The sequence below is a fragment of the Plecotus auritus genome, assembly GCF_963455305.1.
Source record: "Plecotus auritus genome assembly, chromosome: 4".
Lineage (NCBI taxonomy): Eukaryota > Metazoa > Chordata > Mammalia > Chiroptera > Vespertilionidae > Plecotus > Plecotus auritus.
In genome coordinates, this window is record NC_137775.1 from 162,421,442 (window position 1) to 162,449,142 (window position 27,701).

Sequence of the window (27,701 nt, forward strand, 5' to 3'; positions counted from 1 at the left end):
AAGTCACAAAAATGAGCATACTCTTCAGGGGTTTCTTGAACACCTGGTGCTTTCCTATGGTTTCCAGATTAAGACTTGATTCTTGAGGTGAATGAAATAATGGAGCCATTTCCCTTAGTCCTATAGATTGTAGAGCAGTGATTATTCCTGGGCCCTGTGATCACCTGCCAGGATTAGGTGAGAGGAAGTTTTTATGCCATGGAGAGTTGTTCTTGGATGTGGTACAGTTCTGAAAAATATTTTTGAGTAATATTTATAAATGACATAAAATTCTAGAATGCAGAATGACAAGCTTAGAACATGATATTAGAGTTATAACAGATTACATAGAGGGAGCTAGAGATGGGTCAGCAGCCACTCTCCCATCACGCTCTTTTTTGTGGTCTCTGTCAAAGGCTGGATGTGTCATCTCTGGGGGGAGAAAGACATGTTGGGCCCAGAGATACATGGTCAGAGTATCAGAGATGGATTTAGGAGCCCAAAGTGCCATCCTTCTTCTTTATTTTTATTTATTTATTTAAAATATATTTTATTGATTTTTTTACAGAGAGGAAGGGAGAGGGATAGAGAGTTAGAAACATCGATGAGAGAGAAACATCAATCAGCTGCCTCCTGCACACTCCCTACTGGGTATGTGCCCGCAACCACAGTACATGCCCTTGACCGGAATCTAACCTGGGACCCCTGAGTCCGCAGGCTGACGCTCTATCCACTGAGCCAAACCGGTCAGGGCCCTTCTTCTTTATTTTTATTAGATCCTGCTTGTCAGGGCAGGCGGGGATTCAGAGGGACTTGTGGACACCAACTCTGTTTTGAAGATGTGCCTGAGTTTTGTAGTATGAACTTAGATTTTTAGATTCTGGAAACATTAGTGTCAGAAGTCATATTGCACATCTCTTAGTGTAGTGATTTTCAAGCCTGGGGTGGGTTGTGTATGAGTTGTGAAGGGGAGAGCTTGTGTTATTTTAACAAACATGTATGGTCTGACTGTTGTTTCCATAGTAGAAGTTGTGGGACATACACTCACCACAATCGTTTTGGCTGCAGCAGATGTGCTGGTGTTCAAGTGAGAACGTTCTCTAGAAAGCTAGAGTGAGAGAATGTTGAGATCTGGTACATCCGTTTATTCAAGAGGTAAGGAAAAAAATTAAGCAATTCCCAGAGGTGAATTGACTTAGCCAGGGTTTCTCAGCTAATAGTATAGAACCGAGACTATGGCTTGGTCTCCAGAGTTCTAGTCCTGTGCTTTTTCCCTCTATGCTTATGCCCTTGACTCCCTACAAAGAAGTTCATTAGCTGAACAGACCCACTGTTCCACTGTGGTGGAATCCACAGCAAGGCAGCTTTCTAGTGATAAAGGTTGTAAAAGGGAAGCCCATTTGCTTACTTCTTGCAACTCCATCTGTTCTTTTCCCTAGAATATGCACCTTAATGGTTTCTACCTGCTGTGATGTGTTTCTCAAGATTCAGAAACCAATGGCACATTTGTGCCTCAGGAGTTTTAGAAAAGTCTTGTAGAAATCACCTATTTCATGTGAGAAACAAATACTTGTATTTTCTGGTCATCTTTCAGACTTCTTCCAAATGGCTTCACCAAATGCTGTGTTTACATTCACTAACATAGTATAAACCACTGGTTTTAGTGAAATGTAATGTATTACAGAGCCTATGCATGGTCTTCATTCTGAATCAAAGTGGTATGCATTATCGAGTGCTTGTGAATGGTGAATTCTTCCCCTATTTGAAATTGTTTCTTAGCATTTTGGTGCTTCTTCACCCCTCCTTTCTGTTCTGACACACAGGGTTACTTGCTGGGATATTTGGTTCAGTGAAGCCAACATGTACTGTACACTGACTTTGTAGGCATCTGGAAAGATATTAAAGAATGAAGGGTGAGAGTAAGCTGTCATTGAAACTTTGGGGTAGATGGTTCAGAGGCTTGAAGTAAGTTGCTTCTGAGGACACGCTATATCAACTTTCCGTCCAAGAAGGGACCTGCTGTCTTATTACCTTGTCACTGTCACTGGAAGCTGTCACCCTCAAACCAAGACATTCTTTTCTCCTATCTTTCCTAGCCTAGCAACTCCCTATCTTCCTACCAAAGCTCTGATTTATTTTAAGTGAGTGCATTGGATATCTGCATAGTTATCCCCACTGGGGAAATTGTTAGAGTGATTTTCAAGAACCAAGGAATGACTAGCCGGTTTGGCTCAGTGGATAGAGTGCCAGCCTGTGGACTGAAGGGTCCTGGGTTCAATTCCATTCAAGGGCAAATGCCCAGGTTATGGGCTCAGTCCCCCAGTGAGAGGCATGCAGGAGGCAGCCTATCAATGATTCTCTCTCAGCATTGATGTTTCTATCTCCCTCTCCCTCTCCATTCCTCTCTGAAATCAATTTAAAATATATTAAAATAAAAAAAGAACCAAGGGATGACCAGAGCTCAATTCCTACTTGTCATTTGATCAATAAAGTTTGGAAAGTTCATAATCCTTAAAAACAAAAATATCAGAAGGCTTTTAGTTTTCTTTAAAGCCTTAGTGATTTGCCAGAAGCATCCAACAGAACTACCAGAACAGGACATTCTCCTAAAAATAATTATAAAACCCCTTTATATGCATTAAGACCTAAGTAGGCATGAGAACAGGAGTTAACATAATTTCCTGTCTTTTAACCATGGTCCCTCCCATCCCTTGCTTTGCTTGGGCAGGGCTGCTGGGTGGGGAGTTGAAAACAAAAGGGAAGTGTGTGGCCTGCGTTCAAGGTAGGACAAGGTAGAAGCTCTGAAGAGCCTTATCCATTCAAACTGAGTCAGACCACTTAACGAATGGATTCTCATATACTGGAGAGTATACACTGGTCTCCATGGAGAGGTTTATTCAACGCTGCATTTGTAGAAATTCTGAGGGATGTCTCTACTTTTTCATCGACACTATGTCTATTTAAATTAAAATCCAAGTAAATAAAGAGAAGATATGAAAGTACACACACACATACATATACAACTACATATGTATATGGTGCCGTATGTGTAGGAGGAAAAAAGATGGGAAGGCCCCAAATTGCATTTATCTGCCAGCTGAGATTATAAGGGATCTTTTTGCTTTTTTTTTTTTTAAATACTTTTATTGACTTCAGAGAGGAAGGGAGAAGGAGAGAGAGATAGAAACATCAATGATGAGATAGAATCATTGATCAGCTGCCTCCTGCACAACCCCTACTGGGGATCAAGCCCGCAAACCAGGTATATGCCCCTGACCTGAATCAAACCCGTGACCCTTCAGTCCGCAGGCCGATGCTCTATCCACTGAGCCAAGCCGGCCAGGGCTCTTTTTGCTTTTTACCTCTTGAAATTGTTACAATAAATGGTGGACACATTAGTTGTAACCCATAGAATGTTCAACACAAAGAGTGACCGATGGGCTTTAATTAAAACAGTGATCAGTAGTAATTCTTCTATTGCAACAAATTAGCACACTAAAGAAAGATGTTAATAGTAGGACAAAGTGTGGGAAGGGGAGGGGAGAAGACAGGGAATATGGTAAATGGGAACCCTTTGAACTTTCTGTTCACTTTCTTATAAACCTAAAAACTGCTTTAAAAATAAAGTCTATTATTTAAAAATCAATAGAGTACCCTAGCCAGGTTGGTTCAGTGGATAGAGTGTCTGCCAGCGAACTGAACAGTCCCGGGTCCGATTCCAGCAAGGGCACTTACCTTGGTTGCAGGCTCGATCCCCAGCCCTGGTCAGAGCACTTGCAGGAAGCAACCAATAGATGTGTCTCACGTTGATGTTTCTCTCTCTGTGTCTCTCCCTTCCACTCTCTTAAAAAATTAATAGAGTATTGTTAATTTTTTTATGTAACTGAACATGCTGCTTAGGTGTCTATGTTACAGAACTTCACCTGTAGTAGCTCTGGTGGAATGATGTGTTTTCATTGTACATGCCCAGCTATCGGCTTTCCCCAGTGGCACCAAGAGTCCCCGGAGGATGAGGAGATGCATTGTGGTTAATTGACAGTTCTTCTTAAATCCCTAGTAGTTCAGACATGTGCTCATGGGAAGGAGGAAACTAAATTTTATGAGTGCCCCCTCTGTGCTGGACACTCCGTGAGGGGTCTCATGTGTCCTCAGCTCCCCTTTATAGTAGCCTTGTGATGTAGATAATCTCCTCGGGTTAGAGACGAGAAAGCTCCCAAGCGAGGTCACAAGCTAGTAGAGTGGAGACCGCAGCTTAAAAGTCAGATGCATCCGACCCGCTATGTCTTTTGACTTGTTACAGTGCTCATTCTGTTATGCAGTAGCCAAAATACTTACGTATTTTCCCACAGGGTGCCATCCTATGAAGCAGTCATTTGAAGTTTTGGCAATAACGTTAGGCCTCTAACTTCATTTTCTTGGTTCATGTCTAATGATCTTCTCATGAAGGCCTTGGGAAGGGTTTGAAAGAGGCCAGCATAAGATGGGAAATGTTTGCTTGATGGTGAGCTGTGAGAAAGAGGGCCGTGAGAGTGTGTGCCAGGAGACAATTTGGTAACACAGCTTGGGAAAGTGAAGGCAGAAAGGGAAGGGGGTTAGAAGCAAGTGGCTCAGATGGAGAAAGCAGAGATAGCTAGGAAAGGCTTTTCAAACAAAAAAACACGTCTTTCCCTCGGAAGGACCAGTGTGTGAGACACAATCTGACAGTTAAACGCACACATCTGTGTGCATCCACACATGCACACACATGCACTCACACACACAGTTGGCACTCTTTGTAGCAGGAGTCGGCAGCATAGCTAACAAGTATCTGGTTAAGTGATGAGCACTCTTCTAAGTAGATGTAAAGGTTGGGGCCTGGAACCCTGCTTTGTAACCTCCTTCATCTGTCTCTTAGGGCCTGAGTTGGAGGAGAGTCTGACAAGAGAAGCGCGAACGCATTTGCGGGTTGTAGTGCAGGTATCTTGCACAGGAACACCAGCGGCCATATTGCTAGTGTTGCTTTCATTGGAGAGATTATGATGGTCATTCTCCCGCTTGGTCTTATTGGAACCAAGACATAATTATTGCACTGTAAGGACTCTTCTGTTGTTAATTATTTAGGTTGCTTGTTTTAGGTAATGAGAGAAATTGTAATTGGTCCTTAAATTCACATCTGCAATAACAACAAGGAGCTATTGATGTTTGCCTGGAGATAATCTGAATTCGATATAGACCCCAAATTGGCACCACATAATGCTATTTCTCTTTCAGCTCTAATATTTTGGCTTGCTAGTCTTTAGTTTCACTCCTTTTTTTTTTCCCTTCAAAAAGTACATCCTTATAGTTTAATGTACGTCATCTATACTTGTCACACACAGTGAGATGCAAGTTTCAAATTTGAAAGATTAATTTTGCGATGTTATCAGAAAATTGATTCATGAGTTGATTATTTTAGTTATGAAGGTTAATCGATGGTGATATTCTTAAGCCACTGGGAATTAATAATCTCCATCTCAGTAGGTTGACTGTGTATGTAAGGGAGCTATTTGTACAGCTCTGGATTTGCAGCATAATGTTTATAGGAAAAACAACCTACCTAATCATTTTCATGAATGAAAAGCATCCTGGATGTGAGAGCCACTGTGGCTCTGGTCTCCTTAGTGTAGGATGGCAGCAGGGGGACTTTTGGACTCAGATCTGTGGCAAGGCTGCCTGAAGTAGGAGCCCTGTTACCCAGGAATGAAGAAACTTCCCTTGTGCTTAAGAGAGATGGGAGCAGTCTCTTGAGAAATTCTGATCTAGAAGCCAAAGTTCACTTTCTGATGAAAGGGAGGAACTTTCTTGTATAGGGAGATTCAATAGCCAGGAACTAATCTGGATGACTCATACTATTTCTGCCTCAAGTAATGAAGCTTTTGACTATATCGTGTATAGGACAGTTTAGAGATATAGAACTATATATATCTCATCCCCAATCTTCTACTAATAGAGCAGTTTTAAAATTTTAGTAAGTAAAAGGTAAGAGTGTTTATCCTATTTTCACAGAGCTACCAAATTACCAAGTTTTAATTTTGTAGTGTAAAACGTAATAATAGGTTTTTTTCAAAAAAAATTCCCATTGTGCCTTGGCTTTGCAACAGGCATGTTTACAGAGCAAGAGACCAACACAGTCTGTGCCAGTTCAGCCAGAAGATTTTGAAAAATTAGAAAAGCACTTTAATTGCTAATGTAATAGGCAGTTAATACTGGATCCTGGGGTAGTCTGCCTGTGGAAGTGTAGTGTGGTTTGGGGGTTAAGAAAGGTGAGTTTGAAATCTGCTTTTAATAACCCTGACCTTGGCCAGCAGGGTTAACCTTCCAGGATCTCAAGTTTTAATCCACACAATGAGGGGTTTGGTCTAAATTCTGTGAATGTTCCCTTTCTGTCAAACTCGTGTTCATCTAAAACAGAGGGAGAAAAGCGCACTGTGCCGGGGCTAGGAAGTGGAGCTTTTCAGTCCCTGTACTCTCTTCCATAAATGAAGGACAAAGCTTAAGTGATCTTTTCAGAAAATCTAGATAGAAAATTCGATATTTTCTGGCTTAGGTTCTTATTTTATTTGCACACATTGAAAAGAGATGGTAGAAATGATTGTTTCATTTCTAAGCTCCAGATTTTGGTTCATGTGATCTTAACCATCTCTGAAGTCCACAAATGGTGGATAAGGAAATCTCAGTGCCATTTATGTATCAGAATGTTTTGGGCTTCAAGCCACAGCTGACCTTCACTCCTGGTTTAAATGAAAAGGAAATGTGTTATGTCACACAGTTAGAAGTCTAGAGGAGAGGCAGGGCTCCATGAGCTCCGTGGAATCCGCCCGCCCACCCCATCTCTGTGCAGCTCTCTCCTTGTGTTAGCAAGCCTGACTCTGTTACACTGTGGCCATCTGGCTGAATGCTCCCTTGTCATATCCCGCAAGGAAGAGAAACCCCAAGCACGGAAGTCTTTTCTTCTCCTTAGTGCTTATCATACTCTAACAAATTACATATGTTACACCCTTTTTGTTTTTCTTTCTGCTTATGGTTTGTCTTTTCCCAGCAGAAGGTAAGCATCATGAGGGCAGGATTTGTGCTACTTGGTGCCTTTTGTTCCCTTACGTGTATCCAGCGCCTCTCACATGGTAGCTACTCCGTAAACTTTTATTGAATGAATGAATGAGTTCTCTTAACATTTTATAAGAAAATATTGCATTACATTTATCTTTGAGCTTTAAAACTACATATACTGAATTTTGAAGGTATTTAAATGATAGAAATTACATTATGTAAATCTGGTTAAACGTTTTTTAGATGTGAATGTTTTCATTCCACTTTTTAAAAAAGATTTCCTTTTATTCTTCCTCTTTGAAATCATTAAGTGAGGTGAAGGGATTAAGATGTACAAATTGGAATGCAGTGAGAGGAAAGATGGCAACTGGCAGGAAGTTAGGGAGGGAGAGTGTGTGAGACAGTGAGGGAGCGAGAGAGGTGTGTGTGGACGTGTGTGGGTGTGTGTGTGAATGAAATAGGGACAGTTAGACCCTGCAGTTCTTCCAGGGGGCTGCCAATCTGGGCAGTCTTAGACGGCAAAACCCCGTTGCCACCGCAAACACTCCGGGGAGGACACCGGCGGCACAGAGACCATGCCATCTTGAAGAACAGAACTGCTTGAGACTAGAATCCTAGCCTCGCCAATACCCAGTCTGGTCTCGGAAGCAAACCAGGACCCTACAGCCACACTGGTAAAAGACCTGTGATCACTACTGCAGACCCAGGGACACCAAGACTCCAGGCACCCAGCCGCAGATTTCTGTGAGTCACAAAGCCAATCCCCCCCCGCGGCAGCAACATAGAAACTACCAGACCCCAGCCACACAATAAGGCTTTCTGCATGCACAAAGCAGTGGTGACTCTGCCTGACTTTGAGCCTTGGTGTTGGACACCGGAAATTTGTTTCCCATGACTTGTCTCTGCTCCCAGGCAGGGAGACTGAGCTGAATCTGAGCCTAGCTGCTCATCCTTAGGGAGGTAGTTTTCTGCGACCAGATCCTGCACCAAACGCAGGGCAGGGAGACAGTGCTGAACTTGAGCCCGGACTTGCGAACTCTGGGAATTTGTTTCCCGCCACTCGTCTCCATGCCCAGGCAGGAAGCCAGTCCTGAATTTGAGCATAGGCGCATGACCTTGGGGAGATTGTTTTCTACGACCAGATCCTGCACCCACGCAGGGAGACAGAGCTGAATTTGAGCCTGGGGGTGCAAACCCGGGGAGTTTGTTTCCCATGACCAGACCCTGCACCTTAGCAGAGAGGCTGCGCTGAATTTGAACCTGGATGTGGGGACTCAGGGAGTTTGTTCCCCACGACCAGACCCTGTGCCCACACAGGGAGGCAGCGCTGATTTTGAGCCTGGTTGCATGGACACGGGGAGTTTGTTTTCCACTGTGCACACCCGCATGACCAGACCCTACACCCACACTAAGTCGCAGAGCCACGTGACTTTGATTCAGGGCAAGCACACACAGAAGGCTGTTTACCGCAGGGCAGAAGTGGACCTCCTGCTAATAGTGCGACTGAGCAACCCGGTCTCCCAAGCAGATCGGGGACCCTGAATCTCCACGCTAGAGGCAGCAATGAGCACCAGTGACTAGACCAGCCATGGGCAAACTATGGCCCGCGGGCCGGATATGGCCCGTCGGCTGTTCTATTCGGCCTGCGGAGCCGAAAGAGCGGAGGGTTCTCTTGCTCTCCCCTCCGCTCCTTTACTTTGAATTTATATTAGTTCACACAAACAGTCCATCCATGCTTTTGTTCCGGCCCTCCGGTCCAGTTTAAGAACCCATTGTGGCCCTTGAGTCAAAAAGTTTGCCCACCCCTGGACTAGACTCTGTTCCTCTTTGCATGCGCCTGGGATCACTGATTCCTAGTACATTCACACTAAGAGCCAGTGTCTCCAATTCTTGGTACATGTGCACACAGGGACCCTGATTCTCAGTGTGAGGTAGCACCAAGCAACAGAGACTCTGATACTCAATTCTCAGCATGGACACAGGGAGCCTCTGACTCCTGACACGCAATAGGGGACTTTGATTTTTGGCACACGCCAGCAGGTCCTCTGTTTCAACGTGGCACAGGCCACACTAAGTCCCTGATTCTAGGTGCACACATGAGGCCGCACTAAGCGCCTGTGACTCTGACCCAGGGCGAGCATGGCTCCCACCAACCCACAGCAACCGCATGTCTTACTGTCAGAGCTCTTCAGTGACACTTGGGGGTGCAAAACTCCCACTGCACATGGCCCAGGCCCCTGCAACTCGACATTTGAAACTTCTGGTGATAGTCAGAATGGGGAGACAACGAAGCAATCCCCAGAGGAAAGAAAAAGAGGAATCACCAAGAAAGGAAATAAGTGAAACAGAAGCATGCAACATGACAGAAAAAGAATTCAGAGTAATGGTCATACAGTTCATACACCAGATGACTTCACTGGATAAATCCTCTGGACAAGAGACCCACCTCAGAAAAGGGACTCTCACAGACTGAAAGTGAAGGGATGGAAAAACATCTTTCAGGCAAATGGAAATGAAAAAAAAAGCTGGGGTAGCAATACTTATATCTGACAAAATAGACTTCAAAGTGAAGGCCATACCAAGAGATAAGGAAGGCTGCTTTGTAATACTAAAGGGATTGATACAACAAGAGGATATAACCCTGATAAACATATATGCACCCAGTGCAGGAGCACCCAAATTCATAAAAAATCTCCCGGAAGATATCAAGAGAGAGATCCTCAACAATACAATCATAGTAGGGGACTTTAATACACCACTGACATCACTGGATAAATCCTCTAGACAAAAAATCAGCAAAGAAACAACAATCCTAAATGACTCAGTATATCAGATGGACTTAATTGGCATCTTCAGAACATTTCACCCCAAAGCTGTGGAATATATGTTCTTCTCAAGTGCACATGGGACATTTTAAAAAACAGACCACCTACTGGGTCACAAGCAAAGTCTCCCCTAATTCAAGAAGATTGAAATCATACCAAGCATCTTTTCAGACCACAATGGCATAATATTAGAAATAAACTACAATAAAAACAATCCAAAATACTCAAACACTTGGAAGCTGAATAGCATGTTATTAAATATTGATTGGGTTACCAATGAGATCAAAGAATAAATTAAAAACATTCTGGAAACTAATGACAATAAAAACACAACAATCCAAAACCTATGGGACACAATGAAAGCAGTCATGAGAGGGAAGTTTTTAGCTCTACAGGCCTACTTCAAAAAACAAGAAAAAATGGTAGTAAATCATCTAACACTACAATTCAAAGAATTAGAGAGAGAGCAACAAGAAAAGCCAGAGTGAGCAGAAGGAAGGCGATAATAAAGATTAGAGCAGAAATAAATGACATAGAGACCAAAAAAACAATACAAAAGATCAATGAAACCAAGAGCTGGTTCTTTGAAAGGATAAACAAGATTGATGAACCTCTAGCCAGGCTCACCAAGAAGCAAAGAGAGAGGACTCAAACAAAATCAGAAATGATAGAGGTGAAATAACAACAGACCCCACAGAAATACAAAGGATTGTTAAAAAATATTATGAACAACTCTGTTCTAACAAACTAGACAACCTGGAGGAAATGGACATATTCCTAGAAAAATACAACCTTCCAAAACTCAATCAGGAAGATTTTAAAAATCTCAATAGGCTGATAACTATGGAAGAAATTGAAGCAGTCATCAAAAAGCTTCCAGCAAACAAAAGCCCAGGGCCAGATGGCTTCACAGGGGAGTTTTACCAAACATTCAAGAAAGAACTAAAACCTATCCTCCTCAGACTACTCCAAAAAATTCAAGAGGAAGGAATACTTTCAAACTCATTCTTTGAAGCCAGCATCACCCTAATACCAAAACCAAATAAAGACAACACAATGAAAGAGAATTACAGGCCAATATCCCTCATGAACATAGATGCCAAAATCCTCAACAAAATTCTAGCAAATCGGATCCTGCAGTACATCAGAAAGATCATATACCATGACCAAGCAGGATTTATGCCAGAGATGCAAGGATGATACAATATCCACAAATCAATAAACGTGACACATCACATAAACAAATTGAGGGAGAAAAAATCACATAGTCATATCAATTGACGCAGAAAAAGCATTTGACAAAATCCAACACCCTTTCTTGATAAAAACTCTCAGCAAGGTGGGAATAGAAGGATCATACCTCAACATCATAAAAGCCACATATGACAAACTCACAGCCAGCATCACATTCAAAGGACAAAAACTGAAGCCATTTCCCCTAAAAACAGGAACAAGACAGGGATGCCCTCTCACCACTCCTCTTCAACATAGTACTGGAAGTACTAGCCATTGCTATCAGACAAGAAGAAATAAAAGGCATCCAAATTGGAAAAGCAGAAGTAAAACTGTCCTTATTCACAGACGACATGATACTATACATAGAAAACCCTAAAGACTCCATCAAAAAATTATTAGACTTAATAAATGAACTCAGCAATGTAGCAGGATACAAAATTAATGCCAAGAAATCTATGGCATTTCTATACACCAATAGTGAATTTACAGAAAGAGAGACTAAAAAAGCAATCCCATTTACTATCGTACCAAAAAAATTAAGATACCTAGGAATAAACTTAACTAAAGAGGTAAAAGACCTATATGCAAAAAACTACAGGACACTGAAGAAAGAGATAGAGGAAGATGTAAACAGATAGAAGAACATACCATGTTCATGGATTGGGAGAATCAACATCATTAAAATGTCCATACTATCCAAAGCAATCTATAGATTTAATGTAATCCCCATTAAAATACCAATGGCATATTCACAGACCTAGAACGAACTCTCCAAAAATTCATCTGGAATAAAAAAAGACCCCGAATAGCTGCAGCAATCCTGAGAAAGAAGAACAAAGTAGGTGGGATCTCAATACCAGATTTCAAGCTGTATTACAAAGCCACTGTTCTCAAAACAGCCTGGTACTGGCACAAGAACAGACATATAGATCAATGGAATAGAATAGAGAACCCAGAAATCGACCCAAACCACTATGCCCAATAAATATTTGACAAAGGAGGCATGAACATACAATGGAGTCAAGACAGTCTCTTCAATAAATGGTGTTGGGAAAATTGGACAGATACATGCAAAAAAATGAAACTAGACCACCAACTTACACCATACTCAAAAATAAACTCAAAATGGATAAAGGACTTAAATATATGACGGGAAACCATAAAAATACTAGAGGAATCCACAGGCAGCAAAATCTCAGACATATGCCGAAGCAATTTCTTCACTGATACTGCTCCTAGGGCAATGGAAAATAATGAGAAAATAAACAAATGGCACTACATCAAAATAAAAAGCTTTTGCACAGCAAAGGAGACCATCAACAAAACAGCAAGAAAGACCACTTTATGGGAGAACATATTTGCCAATGTTATCACTGATAAGGGTTTAATCTCCAACCTAAATAGAAACTTTTGAAAGAAGACAGAGGTAGGCCAAGAGACATGAAAACATGCTCAAAGTCACTAATTATCTGAGAGATGCAAATCAAAACGACAAATACCATCTCACACCTGTCAGAATGGCTATCATCGACAAATCAATAAACGACAAATGTTGGAGAGGATGCGGAGAAAAAGGAACCCTAGTGCACTGCTGGTGGGAATGCAGACTAGTGCAGCTACTGTGGAGAACAGTATGGAGTTTCCTCAAAAAACTAAAAATGGAACTCCCATTTGACCCAGTAATTCCACTTCTAGGAATATATCGAAAGAAGCTAGAAACATCAATCAGAAAGGATATATGCACCCCTATGTTCATAGCAGCACAATTCACCATAGCTAAGATTTGGAAATAGCTTAAGTGCCCGTCAGCAGATGAGTGGATTAAAAAACTATGGTACATCTAAACAATGGAATACAACGCTGTGCTAAAAAAGAAGGAATTCCTACCATTTGCAACAACATGGATGGAACTGGAGAGCATTATGCTAAGTGAAATAAGCCAGTCAGAGAAAGATAAATATCACATGATCTCACTTATCTATGGGGAATAATGAACAACATAAACCGATGAACAAAAACAGATCCAGAGACAGGGAAGCATCGATCAGACTGTCAAACCTCAGAGGGAAGGTAGGGGAGGGTAGGGGTAAGGGGAAGAGATCAACCAAAGGACTTGTATGCATGCATATAAGCCTACCCAGTGGACACAGACAGCAGGGGCGTGAGGGCATGAGTCGGGGGGGGGGTGGGTTTGGGAAGGTAACGGGGGGATGAGGACAAATATGTAATACCTTAACCAATAAATAAATTAAAATCCAAAAAAAAATAAAAATAAATAACAAATATCTAATGCAAAAAAAAAAGATGTACAAATTGCTAGTTATAAAAAACAGTCACAGGGATGTAAGTGCAGCATGGGGAATATAGTCAATAATATTATAATAACTATGTACGGTGTCAGATGGGTAGTAGACTTATTGGGGTGATCACTCTCTAAGTTACATACATGTCTAATCACTATGTTGTACACCTGAAATTAATATAATATTGTATGCCAACTGTAATTGAGAAATAAATTATTTTAAAAATAAATAAATAAAAATAAAATAGAGTCATTATGTCAGCGGTTCTCAACCTTTCTAATGCTGTGACCCTCTACAGCAGCGGTTCTCAACCTTTCTAATGCTGTGACCCTCTCAGCAGCGGTCATGACCCACAGGTTGAGAACTGCTAGCAGGGTCGTCTAAGACCATTGGAAAACACAGATATTTACATTACAATTCATAACAGTAGCAAAATTACAGTTATGAAGTAGCAACGAAAATAATTTTATGGTTGGGGGTCACCACAACATGAGGAACTGTATTAAAGGGTCGCGGCATTAGAAAGGTTGAGAACCACTGCATTAAGTGGAAACATTATTTTCTGGGGGAAATTTCCATCAGAAATTTAAGTTCCGTATTTGAATTTCTTTTGTAATCAATCCCCTCCCCCCCCCAATCAATTGGTAATTTTAAACTTGCAGAAGATAAAATGTCCAATTTCAAATATACAATGTGCAGGCAAGCAGAATTTGTTTTTGCTAAGCTCTCTCTTCTAGTACCATTGGTTTGAATACATTTCCAACAAACCTTCTTTTACTGTAGTAAATTATATTATTTATATGACAAGTTATGGGCACCACTCAATGCTAGCCTTTTTTTTTAGACATGTACATTTTCATTTCAGTGAATGTAATACCTCTATGAACTTTTCTGAAAAAAATGCGAATTGCTTTTCCTTTGGTGATACTGTTATGCCACTGAGCTGGGATGGCCATGACCTGGTTCCTGTCCATTAACAGCTGTCCTGCTGAGATGTCACTAGTATAGTACATTCAGAGGTGACTTTTATATGAAAGGCCTTCTTCCTTTTCCACAGCAGCCCATTCTGTCTGTTCCTCCTGGGTGAATTTTCTAGAAGTTCAGCTCTTGTTTAACCCTCCTTTCTTTTTTGTATGCTAAAATAATTAAGCTCCATAAGAACTATTGAATTTTGTAATGGCTACATGCATTTTTTGTTAAACGAATGTGCTGTATTTTATTTAACATGGGCAGTGTAGACCATTTAAAAATTTCACTGTTTATTAAAACACTGAAGAGAACATTCTTATTAAGGTATCTTAGCTTATTTCTGCATCTGTCTGTAAGTCTCCAGGAGAAATGCTGGGTCAAGGGCAATGAGGAGGATACGAGGGCAGTCTGGCTGCTGCATCTGTCACCCCATTGACCGCCAGGGTTGATTGGGCTGATCTGGCTGGTGAGGCGGGTGTCCCCCTCCTCCCTCAGCCATCCATGTGCGTCCCTCCCGAAGCTGTGCACTTGGTCTAAGAGGATGACCTTCCCCCCAAAGGAGAGGACTGGTCTTTGGGCAAAGGGTATATGAGTAGCTGTGGTCCCCTGCTAGAATCTCCAAACAAGCTCTCAAGGGCAATGAGGAATAATTTTATTTTTGAGCAATAACCCATCTCCCTTCCCATCTCAATAACATCTGGCCTCAAATAGCGTAGGAATGTATTTATTTCCTGCATCCTTGTCATTGTTAGATATATTTGGATGAATTTGCTCCGAGTTTCATGCTTTAGGCTTCCTCCCTGGTGGGTGCCCTCCTCCCCATACAGTCCTTCTGTTTGTGTGAGGGGTGGGGTCGGTCAGCGCATGAGCATTGTCTGGAGCGTTTCACAGGTAGGAGCCTGGCATAATGGTTTGGGCCAGAGACTAACTGTTACTGCCATGAATAAATCCATTTAGTTTTTTAATTTCTAATTTCCAAAGATGCACATCTCAGATGTTTATTACCTACCTGACATTTTTTTCCTAAGTGTCTGAGAAGGAATTACAGAAAAAGAGGACTAGAGAGGGGAAGTGACGTACCAAAATACATGACCTTTGACAGTCTCTCTGGGCCACAATAGATCTGCATCAGTTGGATTAAATGCCCTCCATGGTTGATTTAAGTCTGTCAGTGAATCTCTATTCAAGATAATGGGGGAAAAAAAGCTGTTCTAGTAATCCTAGGGGTTCCCATTCTGCCTGGTGGGCCTCCGTGGGACTTTGAGATCAACAATTTGAAATGGCTATAATTTCATTTCTGCTCATATTATTGTGATCTTACTATAATAAATACTCCTGCTCCTGGTCCCTTCTTACTCTCTTAGTCTGTGGGATTCATAAAGCTCACTTTGAATTAGTTGCTTCAGTTTCCTCATAATCATTAATTTAGCTTGTACAATCCAAGTGATGTTGGAGTTTTTTTTTTTTAATATATTTTTATTGATATTTTACAGAGAAGAAGGGAGAGGGATAGAGAGCTAGAAACATTGATGAGAGAGAAACATCGATCAGCTGCCTCCTGCACACCTCCCACTGGGGATGTGCCCGCAACCAAGGTACATGCCCTTGACCAGAATCGAACCCGGGACCCTTGAGTCCGCAGGCTGACGCTCTATCCACTGAGCCAAACCGGTTTCGGCAGATGTTGGAGTTTTACACATGGAACTCAAATATTAATTCAGAGGTCACAGACTTTGAGTTCGGGGCTGGGGGGATGGGCAGAGGTTCATAGCAACAATGTCTTGTGTGATGGGCCAGTTGCGTAGCTCCAGATACACAACTTTTATCCACATCTGGCTTTCCTAGAAAAGCCAAAGTTGTGCATTTTGAGTGAAATCCTCCAGTTTTTCAATACCCAATAGATTTCTAAGCCACTGCACAGGCCAAGCACACCAGGTCTGGGGGTTGGGTGTGACTGCTGTAAGCCCACGTGTGGCTGAGAGCATCTCCTTTTCCCGTTGATACCGCCTCATTGTTTGTGAGCTTAGCTCTTGCTTGGTAGGCGGTTAGCATCTACTTTTAGTTTCTAACAGGGGCTTTTAGAAATAAATTACAGTGTCAAATATTTTACTATCTTGCCGTAATCTGGAATGTGAGTGGAAATAAAATAGTGCCTTTTTGGTGATAGCTTTAGTATACAGCATTTCACCTACTTACGAAAGAAGTGCCAGTGATATCCTACAGGATGTTTCTTTGCTTCTTTTTAAAATGGAGTGAAATATACAGCCTCCGTGTGTTTGTCAGTTAGTGCAGAAATGAGAGCGGATTTATTCTGATCAACGTATTAGGCTGAACGAGACACCGTGTGATGAGCTGAGCAGTCTGCCCCACAGTGCGATGCTGGGGAGCGTGCTGATTGCAGCACTTTGTGAACAATCATTTAGGATTTTATTTTTCTCATTTGTGCCTGCATTATTCCACCTCCACTTATTAGGCACATTCAATAAAGTTGGCAGTGAATTGAGTGCAGTGAGCACAGCAGGAGTAAGAGCAAATAATGAGTGAGCGGGGCATACAGACAGGTGGAAACAGGTCCTCAGGTAATGATAACACAGGAAGACTCACAGTGCTGGGGGCTGAGAGAAATGCTCCCACCTTGAGCCCTGGGGGTCAGCAGGGGCTGTCAAAGGAAATGAGAGCTGAGTTAAGATCTGAAGGGATGGATGGAGTGTCTGCGTCTCAGAGGCTATGGAGAGGGAACAGAGGAGATGGCATCCAGAGGTCTGAGGGGACGTGATGAATCGGAGCTCTGTAGGAAGCATCATGTCCAACGGCTGGAGTTCTGAGTAGGACAGCGAGTCCAGTCCGAGGAGCTGAGGGGAGACCTCCCTTAGGAGTCCTGTCGCGAAGGTCCTTATAAATCCTGTTAAGCAGCCATTGAAGGGTTTTGAGAAGAGAAGTAACTTGATCAGATAAAGGCAATGTTAAAAAACCAGTTTGAACAGTAAATTCTCCTTTAGCTCTCTGCTCTACTTATTGCTATCTTCTTAAGCCTCTTTAGTCCAGGTGGTAATGCTGCAAGGGAACAGTTGCACAGATATATCTGATATATCTGATGTCCTAGTCTTCTTAGCTTCAGTTTTTCTTCCCTGGACACCTGGGAAAATATGAAGATAAAGGGAAACTGCCATCACAGCAAACCACCAGGTAGAAAGACAAGAAAACGAAGGCACTGAGAGAAGCAGAAGATGCTTGTTTTGAAACAGAACTGCACTGTAATTAGGAGTTAGGAGGTCAGGGTTTGGACCTGTGGCCAACTTCCTGTGTATTTTACTTTCCCACTTGTCAGATGAAGGTTTGGACCAGATGCTCTTGAAGATGATGCTCAGGTTTACAATTCTGTGAGGATGGTTTCAGTTGTGCGTGATGAGTCAGTCACCCTGTGTGTAAGTCAAATCACAGATGTAGTCAGTGCACTAAGCTTTTAGGTGCGTGTGTGCGTGTGCGTGTGCGTGTGTGCGTGTACGTGTGCGTGTGTGTGTGTGTGTGTGTGTGTGTGAATGTTATTAGAAGATGAAATGTGATTAGAAGAGGAAATGTGGGCCAATAGGAGGTAGAATACATTTGAGAAAACAGTGCTAATGCTAATGGGCGGCTGTTCATCACAGTTCTCAGGAGCTGCTTCCTGAATGGAAAGGCAGGCCATCTGAGCAGGAGCTACTGTCAGTGCCAGTCACAAGTGCAGGGACAGAGACACTAAGAAAAGCCCCATCCATTGTCACAACATTTTAGGCGGCACATGTCAGGAGTCAGACAGCTTCCTAGCTACATGAATGTGCTATCAAATTATCCCTTCATCTAGTTCTCCTGGTTGGCAGTGGTGGAGATAGAGGTGCAACATTTCTGGAAGATTTGAGACCATATTAGAGAAGCCTATTTTTCTTCCCCTTTGTTGTTTTCTTCAATGGCTGCTTTTTGTTTGTATTTTAACTACCACGGCAATCTGAAGTTATTTTGCTCATTTAGAAACATAAACTCTATACTGTGCAACTTACTGTTTATTTCACTCATATAGTTACCATAGTAGATAACTGTTTCATCTTAAGCATTTCTATAATACATTTCATGAAATCTAGCTCTGCTAAGGTGTCACCAGTTTCTGACAAGTAGATAGTGACTTTATAAAGAAAATATAATGATGGGTCTTTTTAAAAATTATTATTTTAGAGAGAGAGAAAAAGGGAGAGAGAAACATTGATTTGCTTTTCCACTTATTTATGCATTCATTGTTTCTTTTATTTGCCCTGACCAGGGCTTGAACCCTCACCCTTATTGTATTGGGTTAATGCTTTATCCAACTGAGCTACCTGGCCAGGGCCAAAAAAGATAATATGAGATTCTAATAAAACATTTAAAAGTTCTTATTATTTTTGTGCTGAAGTGGCTTCTCTAGTGTAGAAGAGATTTAGCAAGGTTAGGAGGAGCCTTTCCCCAAACTTGTTAAATAACATTTAAAAAATATTTTTTGTTGATTTTTTTTTGAGAGAGATGAAGGGAGAAGGGAAAGAGAGAGAAACAGCGATCAACCGGCAACCTGTTGGTGCACACGATGACGCCCAACCCCCTGAGCACCACTGGCCAGGGCATGTTAAATGACGTTTTGTCCAGTTTTATTTTTATCACCAGAGGCTTCTGAATACTGAACACTTGAGATTTCACTCTGCCCTTTGTACAGGTGTATCTGTGTTTCTTTCTTGTTTGGTATATTCCCAAGTATAGAGAAGTCTCCTTCATACACTGCAGCAGCTGGAAGAATGTGAAGCTGAGAGAACTGAGAGCCGTCAGAGACTGGGCTCCGCCGGGCCTGCCAGCATATGATGGGAAGGCAGTTCCAGACTGGATCCCGGATTGCTTGTCTGAGATTCAGTATCTTGTAAAACTTCTGACTGTTTCAGTGGGACTAGAAAGGGCCAGGCGTTGAGTCCTGAGCAGCTGAGCATCACCGGGCACTGAGCGGGCACTGGTGGTGGGAGTGAAATGGGACTCAGTGTACCCGTGACCAGCCACAGTGACAGAGCTCACATGAACTTGGGTTCCCACCGGGGTCCCTGCTGATTAGAGGCAGCATGAAGGATTTCAAGGCCACAGCCAGGCCTATGGGCAGGTGGCTGAGTTTCATCATAGGGTTGAAGGGGGGAAGATGACATGACTGCTTGAAGGTTAACTGATGCTGTGAGAAGCACAGGGCTCTGGGACTGTGCACTTCCCACTGAAAGTGGGAAATAATAAGAATAACTTCATTTATACTGCAAATTGTCATTTTTATAGCGTTGACTCTTTGTTCAGTCAAATTAAGTAGTGGTGTGTTTGGGATTTCAATGCAGGGGATACTCGAGGGTAAGAATTACCCTATCAAAAGTGTATTCATTTTTATACTTTTTCACTTCTATTCTTTTTGTGCTCATAATCTGTTTACAATGTCTCCAGACCTTCTAAGTGTATCTGTTTCTCAAAGCTCTGGTTCTGATAAGGTATTTATTGCACTCCTTTTACATAAAAACTTATTTCTTCACAGATTTTTGAAATTGTGGGATTGAAGAGGCCAAATACTCATGACCTTATCAGCAGTTTATTCCTATTGACAAACTTTATGAGCTGACATTTTAGTGTTGTTGTTTTTTTTTCAGGTGAACAGGGAAAAACCCACACACATCAAATACCATAAAATTTCAGAATGAAGATATTTCTCTGGCTTCTGGCTCAAAACTTTATATCTTTCAGTGGAATCTATCTCAATGGTTGTGTGTGTGGAGAGAGAGAGAGAGGCGGGGGGAGGGGGGGGAAGGAGGGAGACTGAGTCTGGGTAAATGAACTGATTGATTGACTTGCTGTTTCTATTGATTTGCTGTGGAACACTGAGTAGACTGCAATGGAACTAAATGCGTAAACCAGACACACACATACATTCACCCACCCACCTATCCACCCCGTAAACCTGCTTCCCATTCCTGTGATTTTAAAGTTTAGGATGCATAAAGATTGAATAGCGATTGGCATAGAGTAGATGGTACGTAAGTATTTATTGGATGATTTTTTTGGTCCCATCCCTATCGATTTGGTAGGTTTGGAATAGGACCTGATGAATGGGCATCGATACGAGGCATACCGGTTGACTTTGATGTCGGTGGCTGAAGGACCACTCTTTGAGAAGCACCTCGTTGTGGACCTGTGGCTGTGGTGACATGAGCAGTCTGCTTCCTGACAGAGGGTCGGGGTGGGGATAAAGTCGCCTGAGTCTGTAAATCTGCAAAATCATCCTGTTTTCTGGAGGATTCTGACAGTGCTCCACCACTTGGCTGGTATCCTACCAAGTCCAGTGTCCTATGTGCTATGCCCTTAGGCACTAGGACTTGCAGCCATGGCCAAGAAAGTATTTTCTGACTTTCAACTTCATATTTGTAAAAGAAAACAATAATAGTTACTGACATACTTTCATGTAAGGAGAGGTTGATTTAAGTGTAGTCAAACAGTGATAGCTGTTATGATATAAATGTTTATTTTTCTTAACCAAAAGACATAAGGGGCTTCGTGCCAAACCACATACCTTTTTTCATTGCATACTCTGCAGTATTCTTAGGAACTGAACATGTGTCCCATGTGTAACACAGTGTAAAATAGTTCAAATAAAGCAACCACCTAATAGCTTCCAAACCTAGTTTTTATAGCCAGACAAAAACAACCCTTCTATTATCATGTCTTCTATAGCCCTTAGCTCCTGAGTTGTCTCTTTTCTGCCTAAAGACAGTACTTGGAGCATCACCACCACTATCGCCAACATTTGTTTCTGCAGAAGTTACTAGCAAGATGTTTACATTAGAAAAGAACCACATGTGTATCATTCACATACTACCTTCTTATATGTGTATCTTGCCAGTGGCAAGTAGGAGTAACATTAGCTGGAATGTAGTTGGTGGGTCATCTACAAGTTCAGCTGGGAGGAATCAGAGACAATAAAACTAGAAATCTTTGACACTGAGCAAATAGTCTTAGTGCAGGGAAGTAACTGTTTAGACAAATCGTTTCAGCATTTCAGATTAACATATGATAGGGTCTGCTGTGTATTATGATGCAAGGATTTGAATCAGTTCCCAAGTGAGGGAGGATTCGTATTGAAGAATCACACTGTAGTTACAATGATTGTCATTGCATTGTAGTTGCATATTAATTGCTCAGTTAAACATCTGTATACCTTATAGTGTTATTTTAGTCTCTTAGCCAATTAGCTTGTTATAAAGAACTTTTCCAGATACTTCTTTTTATTTTAAAAGGAATATATCTTTATCACAAACAATTCAAATTCTGTAGAAAGGTACATGTAGAAAATTAACTTGTTTCTGTATCCCTCCCCTGAGCTAAAAACATAGTTTGATGAACATATTTTGTTCTAACTTTATTTGCAGTCAATTCTTAGTCATGTGGTGGCAGATTAATTGGTTTGAATATCAACAGTGGTAAAAGTAACAGTGCGTTTGTGAAAAAGTTAAAGTTGCTATGAACCAAGTAAACCCTATCATGGGAAATTGGGAAATTGCTGTGTTATTAGGTCAAAAATGTCAAATACTGTCAGTTTCATGTGGTTAAGCTATACTGTGAGAGGAATTTGTCCTTTGAAGCGATTTAGTAGGCAGTCCATGTGGTCATGTGAAGCTGCAGTGTGGAAATAGGCCCCAGGTGACTGTTCTTTGCCAGTAGTCAAGTGATGGAGAAACAGATATTGTTGGCAGGGGGAATGGTTGAGGCTATAATTCCCAATACTGCTTTCAGGTCTGTGTGTTAGGGAACCTAGGAGGGGAAATGAGCAGGAGGAATATGCAGTGGGATCAAAAACCTCAGCCAAGGAGGAAGTAGGAGCAGTAGACTTTTTAGTGGCTATAAAACAACTTATGTATGTTATTTATAAGGTACTCCCAACTGTTGTATTATCTTTCCACATTTGGACGACATCTGGTGAACAAAAGACATGTCTCTACCTCCTGAATATGATTTTAGCTAAAGTAAGTTTCTATGACATCCCATTTGTTTTCACCTTGTGTTTTGGGTTAGCTCTGACCTCTTTTCGCCATAACAGAATTGAGTCTTTGTAGGTATCTGTGTGGAAAGTATAAAAAGCAAAAAATGGTGTAAAAGATACAATGCCATTTTTTAGCCTCATTATTTCACTTTTTCATTTAGTAGTTTATGGAGTGTGCGTGTGCCTGTGGGTGTGTGTATCAGCTTATTTATCATGAAGGGGAATAGAACTAGCATTTCTCCCAGCATGCAGCTGAAGCAGGCAGCACACCCTGCAATACCACCCACATGTTACCCTTGAGCTGGGCATCCGTTCTCAGGGTATGCAAATGCCTGTGTCTTTGTCTGTCTAGAGCCAAGCATGTCAAACTCGCGGTTTAGACCATCTATTCATCACAGACACAGTTGAACAGCAAACTGGTCTTTTCTCTGCCTGTATTTTTTGTTGTTGTAATTTGTCCTTAATATTTTCCCTATCAGAATATTTTACTTAAGACAGTATTCAGAATCCACTGGCAAGTAAGTTATATAGAAGTTGTCCTTGAAAGCAAGTAGTTCTTCATTCATTTTTACATATTTTTCCTGTCTTTCATGGTTCCTTTATTCTTATAAGGAATTAGAAAGAAGATTAAATAAACTTATTTAATAAGCAACATCTTGTTCATATCTTTTTACCCTACAATTTCCTTTTCATAATTCACTATAGGGAAATAATTCAAAAGAAATATTTTTTTCACAGCTCAATTATGTCCTTTGTGGTATTATTTATAAAAACTGAAATCTCAGTCTAAATTTGTTTTAGATGGGCAGTGTCACATATGTTTGATTATGGGGATGGAGGTGGGGTTGTCTCATTCCTGTTTTTTGTTGTTGTTGTTAATCCTCACCTAAGGATACTTTTTTTCATTACTTTTCAGAGAGAGTGGGAAGGAGGGAGGATGGGGAAGAGAGACAGAGGAGAGAGAGAGGAACATTGATGTGAGAGAGACACACACATAGACCAGTTGCCCTAGGTATGTGCCCTTGACTGGGAATGGAACTCGAGACCTTTTGGTGTGCAGGCCACTGAGCCACACTGGTAGGGTTCATTCATATTTTTCATCACAGGAAAGGAAGCTTGTATGGGGAAGGAATGGAATTTAAGAGGCAGAACCAGCTGCTCCTTGCCAATATTGTTAGCTGGTCTTCTCTCGGTTTTTGGTGGCATTGATATCAAAGAGAGTTGTGTTGAAAATGAGTGTCATCTCTCATCAGACTGATATCTGGGGCTAGTACTGGTCTCTCAATAAAAGGAAGATAGATCAAACTGGAGGAAGACCTGCCAGATGACAGCAGCCCCTTTTTTCATTCAAGGAAAAGACTAAGCCCTGCCCCACAGGGGGCAGGGGAAGGGGGATCAGCATATGTATTTACTATTTCTAGTGTAAAGTGAATTTTACAGCCTTAGAGCCGTGTAGCTGTGAGCTTGAAGAAAAAGTCCATGTTTATTGTGGCTGTAACATGCTTGAGGCATGTTTGGCTCCTTGGGTACTAATTTTTGTCTTCTAGAGACATCAGGTAGCAGCCCCTCAGGTCTACCCCACTGAAAAAGAACATCAAAAAGATGAGAGGAAAATGTGAATGCATTGTTTCCCCCCCCGCCCCCCCCCCCCCCCCCACACACACACAGGCTAAAGGGAGAGTGAGCAAGGATGGGTTGTGTTTATTTGTGATCTTTCCTAGTAGGATGTCAAATAATGGCCAAGAAAACTATCTGAAATATTAAAGAAAGAATATATTTGTCTTTTCTTTAATAACTTGCTTTAAAAAAAAAATAGCCACTGCAGTGTGAACCTGACAAAATGAAATACTGTGAATGTTTCTATTAACTAAAATTTTATTTTAATCATGATGAGATTGGAGTTTAGTTGCAATTTATCCCTTCCGAACTGGAGTGGAAACTTGAGTTGCTTATTCTCCGAGTGGGAGGTGAAGGTGTCAATATGGCTGGTGGGTGGATATCTGAATCTTGCTACCAAACGAAAGGAGGGCTCCCTGTGCCCTTATATCCTACTGGGACTTTGTCAGAGGCCCAGTTACCTTTATGAGCAACAGTGTTTTCTCTGTTTTTGTATCGTTTTGACATCACAACCCCAAACCTATTGTTAGAATTTTTACCCTCAACCCTAATTGCAAGTCTTTTACGTCATGTGCAATTATAACTTTTCAACCCTCACTGGTGAAATGAATTTCAAATGTTGCCATATGTTTACTCAGAATTTGTGAGGAAGCCAGGCGTGCTGAAATTACGAATGCTAGTGTTACAGGATTTGTTTTGTATGTACACGATAAGAAAACATGTGGTATATTTGTGGTATTATTGTGATTACATGGAAATTATTTTGACAGTGTTTGTCTTGAACAGGGAGACATACTGGCGGTGCTAGGACTTGTAGGTGTTAATCACTGGGCTGACTTGGCAAGCCCTGGAGACAGCACCGGTTATGGTATCTGGCACCTAGCTGGGCAGTGGCTGCTGCATTGGCAGCTTCCACGTCAGTCGGGTCTGCCACCCACCCTGATGGTGGTGGATATCACAGACGTTTCCTGCCCTTCTGTGCCATGTTTCCTGCCATCAGCTTTGAAATGAGTGGCTCTGTTCTTTTTCAATTGTGAATTCATTATGTTAATCTCAAAAGAAAGAGGGCTTGCTTTCAAGTACATACAGGTATCGGTACTTATATAACTGATAGTGTGTTTTAAAAGTGTATAAAAATGTATTTAGAAATCTGTAATAATTAAAATTTATTAGAATTAAATATGGAGGCTTTGAGTTTTATAGAAATGGTAAAAACTATCATATAAAAAAAGACATGATTTGTTTTCTGTATTAGTCACTGTCAGGAGAAAGTATTTCCCCCCAAAACGAATGATGGCAGGAACTGAACCTGTAGGAAAACACAATAGGAAACGATGGGTCTGAAGACATTACTTTGAGAAATGAGAGTTTAGGTGTACGTGGTAAGAGAAGAAAGTGGGGGGAGTAAATCAATCAATCAATATAAATAAATTTTTAAAAATCCAAAGCAAAGGATCCTTGGGGGATGGGATTCTCAATGAAGCATAAGCATCAGTTGCTTTTTGGAGCTGTTGCTGATAAGGGCAGATCATCAGTTTATTTGACAGGTTGAGGGAGAACTTGAAAAATGAAATTGGACAAGATTACAAATGATATTACATAATACATTTCTAAAACTTGCTTCACAAAGCCAGGCTCTTTTGTACAATGTGAGATTCATTGGTCCTGAATTCATTTCACCTACTGACGTGCCTGCACAGACTAGGTGTGAAGTAGGGCACCTGGCCATCGTTTTCAAATACCCTATTGTGGTCTGAAATAGCACTCTCTGAGAATGAGCCTGCCTCCAAAGACTAGTGCAGGGGCAAGTGTCCTTGGTAAAATGCCAGTGAACACTTCACATGTCCATTTTAAAAATGAGCAATGTGAAAGTTGGTCCCCAGATTAATATCTGAAATCTTGCTATTGAATAAAGCAAGGCTGATAGGCTAGTTTAAGGCTGATAGGCTAGTTCAGTGGTCAGCAAACTGCGCATGTGGCTCGCGAGCCGCGATTTGCCACTCTGTTGACTAATGAGTTTGCCGACCACTGACCTAGACTCTTGATTCCAATAATTACAGGCTGTTGTTGTTCCTTGTGATTAAGCCCCTATCCCAGTGGTCAGCAAACTCATTAGTCAACAGAGTGGCAAACTGCGGCTTGTGAGCCGCATGTGGCTTGCGAGCCGCAGTTTGCCGACCACTGGACTAAGTAAAGGAAGGAAGTTTATAAATTATTGGAATTAACAATGCTAAAGTGTCATAAGTCTGTATAGTAGTTGTTTCTTCAGAGTTCATGCACTGTGATTTATTTGTAATTTTAAAAATTATTTTCTCATGCATGCTAATCCTATATAATAAAAGCCTAATATGCTAAGTGTCCAGTCATCTGGTCATCCGTTCAACCAATCAAAGTGTAATATGCTAATGATATGCTAAGGCCATTCAACTGCTTGCTATAATGTGCACTGACCACCAGGGGGCAGACAGTCGACCGGTCGACCAGTTGCTATAATGTGCACTGACCACCAGGGGGCAGACGCTCTGACCCATAGGTTAGCTTGCTGCTGGGGTCCAGCTGATCGGGACTGAGCAAGATGGGCTGGACATGCTCTTGAACCCTCCTGTGGTCCCTCCCTGGCTGGCCAACCTCCTTCATCCCTCCCTGGCCCTGATTGTGCACTGGTAGGGTCCCCCGGCCTGGCCAGCATCCTCTCGCAATCCAGGACCCCTCGGGGGATGTTGGAGAGCCAGTTTCGGCCTGATCCCGCAGGCCAGGTGCACAAATTCGTGCACTGGGCCTCTTGTATTTTGATAAAGGGGTCAATTGACAAAGAAAACAGCAATACTAAATGTATATACAGTAAACAACAGAGCTTCAAAATATACAAAGCAAAAACTGGTAAAATTTAAATGAGAAATTGACAAATTTCCAATTACACTTGGGGATGTTAACGTTCCTCTCTTAGTCACTGTAGAAACTGTCACCCAGAAGGATCTAGTTGGCATTTATAGAACTCTCCACCCAACATCAGCAAAATGTACAGGATGGGGCAAAAGCAGGTTTACAGTTATTTATATGGAAAGTAATACAATAATTAATAAATAACAATATAAGCACAAACTCTGTGTTTCACATACAACTGTAAACCTACTCTTGCCCCTCCGAGTACATTGCATACATTTGGCACATATACCAAACAAATTAAATCAGATCTGGCTGATAAAGTAAACCTTAAAAAATGTAAGGGAATTGAAATCATACCAAGTATGTTCTCTGATTATATTGGAATCTAACTAGGGATTAATAACAAATAGGTGGAATAACTGGGGCGGGGTGGGGGGGAGAAAGTGGGAAGAGCTTCATCTAAACAAAAACCTGGTTTCTCTGCCCTTGATTCTGAATTGTCATTGGCTTGGAAAATTGGAAAATAGGTACATTTCATCTGACAATGTCCCAAAATTATAATGAAAGATAAAGTTGATTGTTACCCATGATCAATTGTCTCTCTGTCCACTTTATTTCGCAGCTTCTCTGTTGAAAGGACTAAAGCATGCTAACATAGTGTTGCTTCATGACATCATCCACACCAAGGAGACGCTGACGCTTGTGTTTGAATATGTGGTGAGTAAAATAGGAACTCACATTTTATAAATATGAATAAAAATCTTATAGTGT

The 27,701-nt window shown here is 41.5% G+C and overlaps 1 protein-coding gene across 4 annotated transcripts in view; it reads left to right on the forward strand.

Annotated features, from left to right (window-relative positions):
* Nucleotides 1-27,701, forward strand: part of CDK14 (cyclin dependent kinase 14) — a 553,499-nt gene that overhangs the window by 204,503 nt on the left and 321,295 nt on the right. For all 4 annotated transcript variants that reach the window (XM_080663151.1, XM_080663154.1, XM_080663152.1 and 1 more), the window contains one exon: nucleotides 27,553-27,647. In XM_080663151.1, the coding sequence (XP_080519277.1) occupies nucleotides 27,553-27,647 (95 nt within the window). The remainder of the gene's footprint in view (nucleotides 1-27,552; nucleotides 27,648-27,701) is intronic.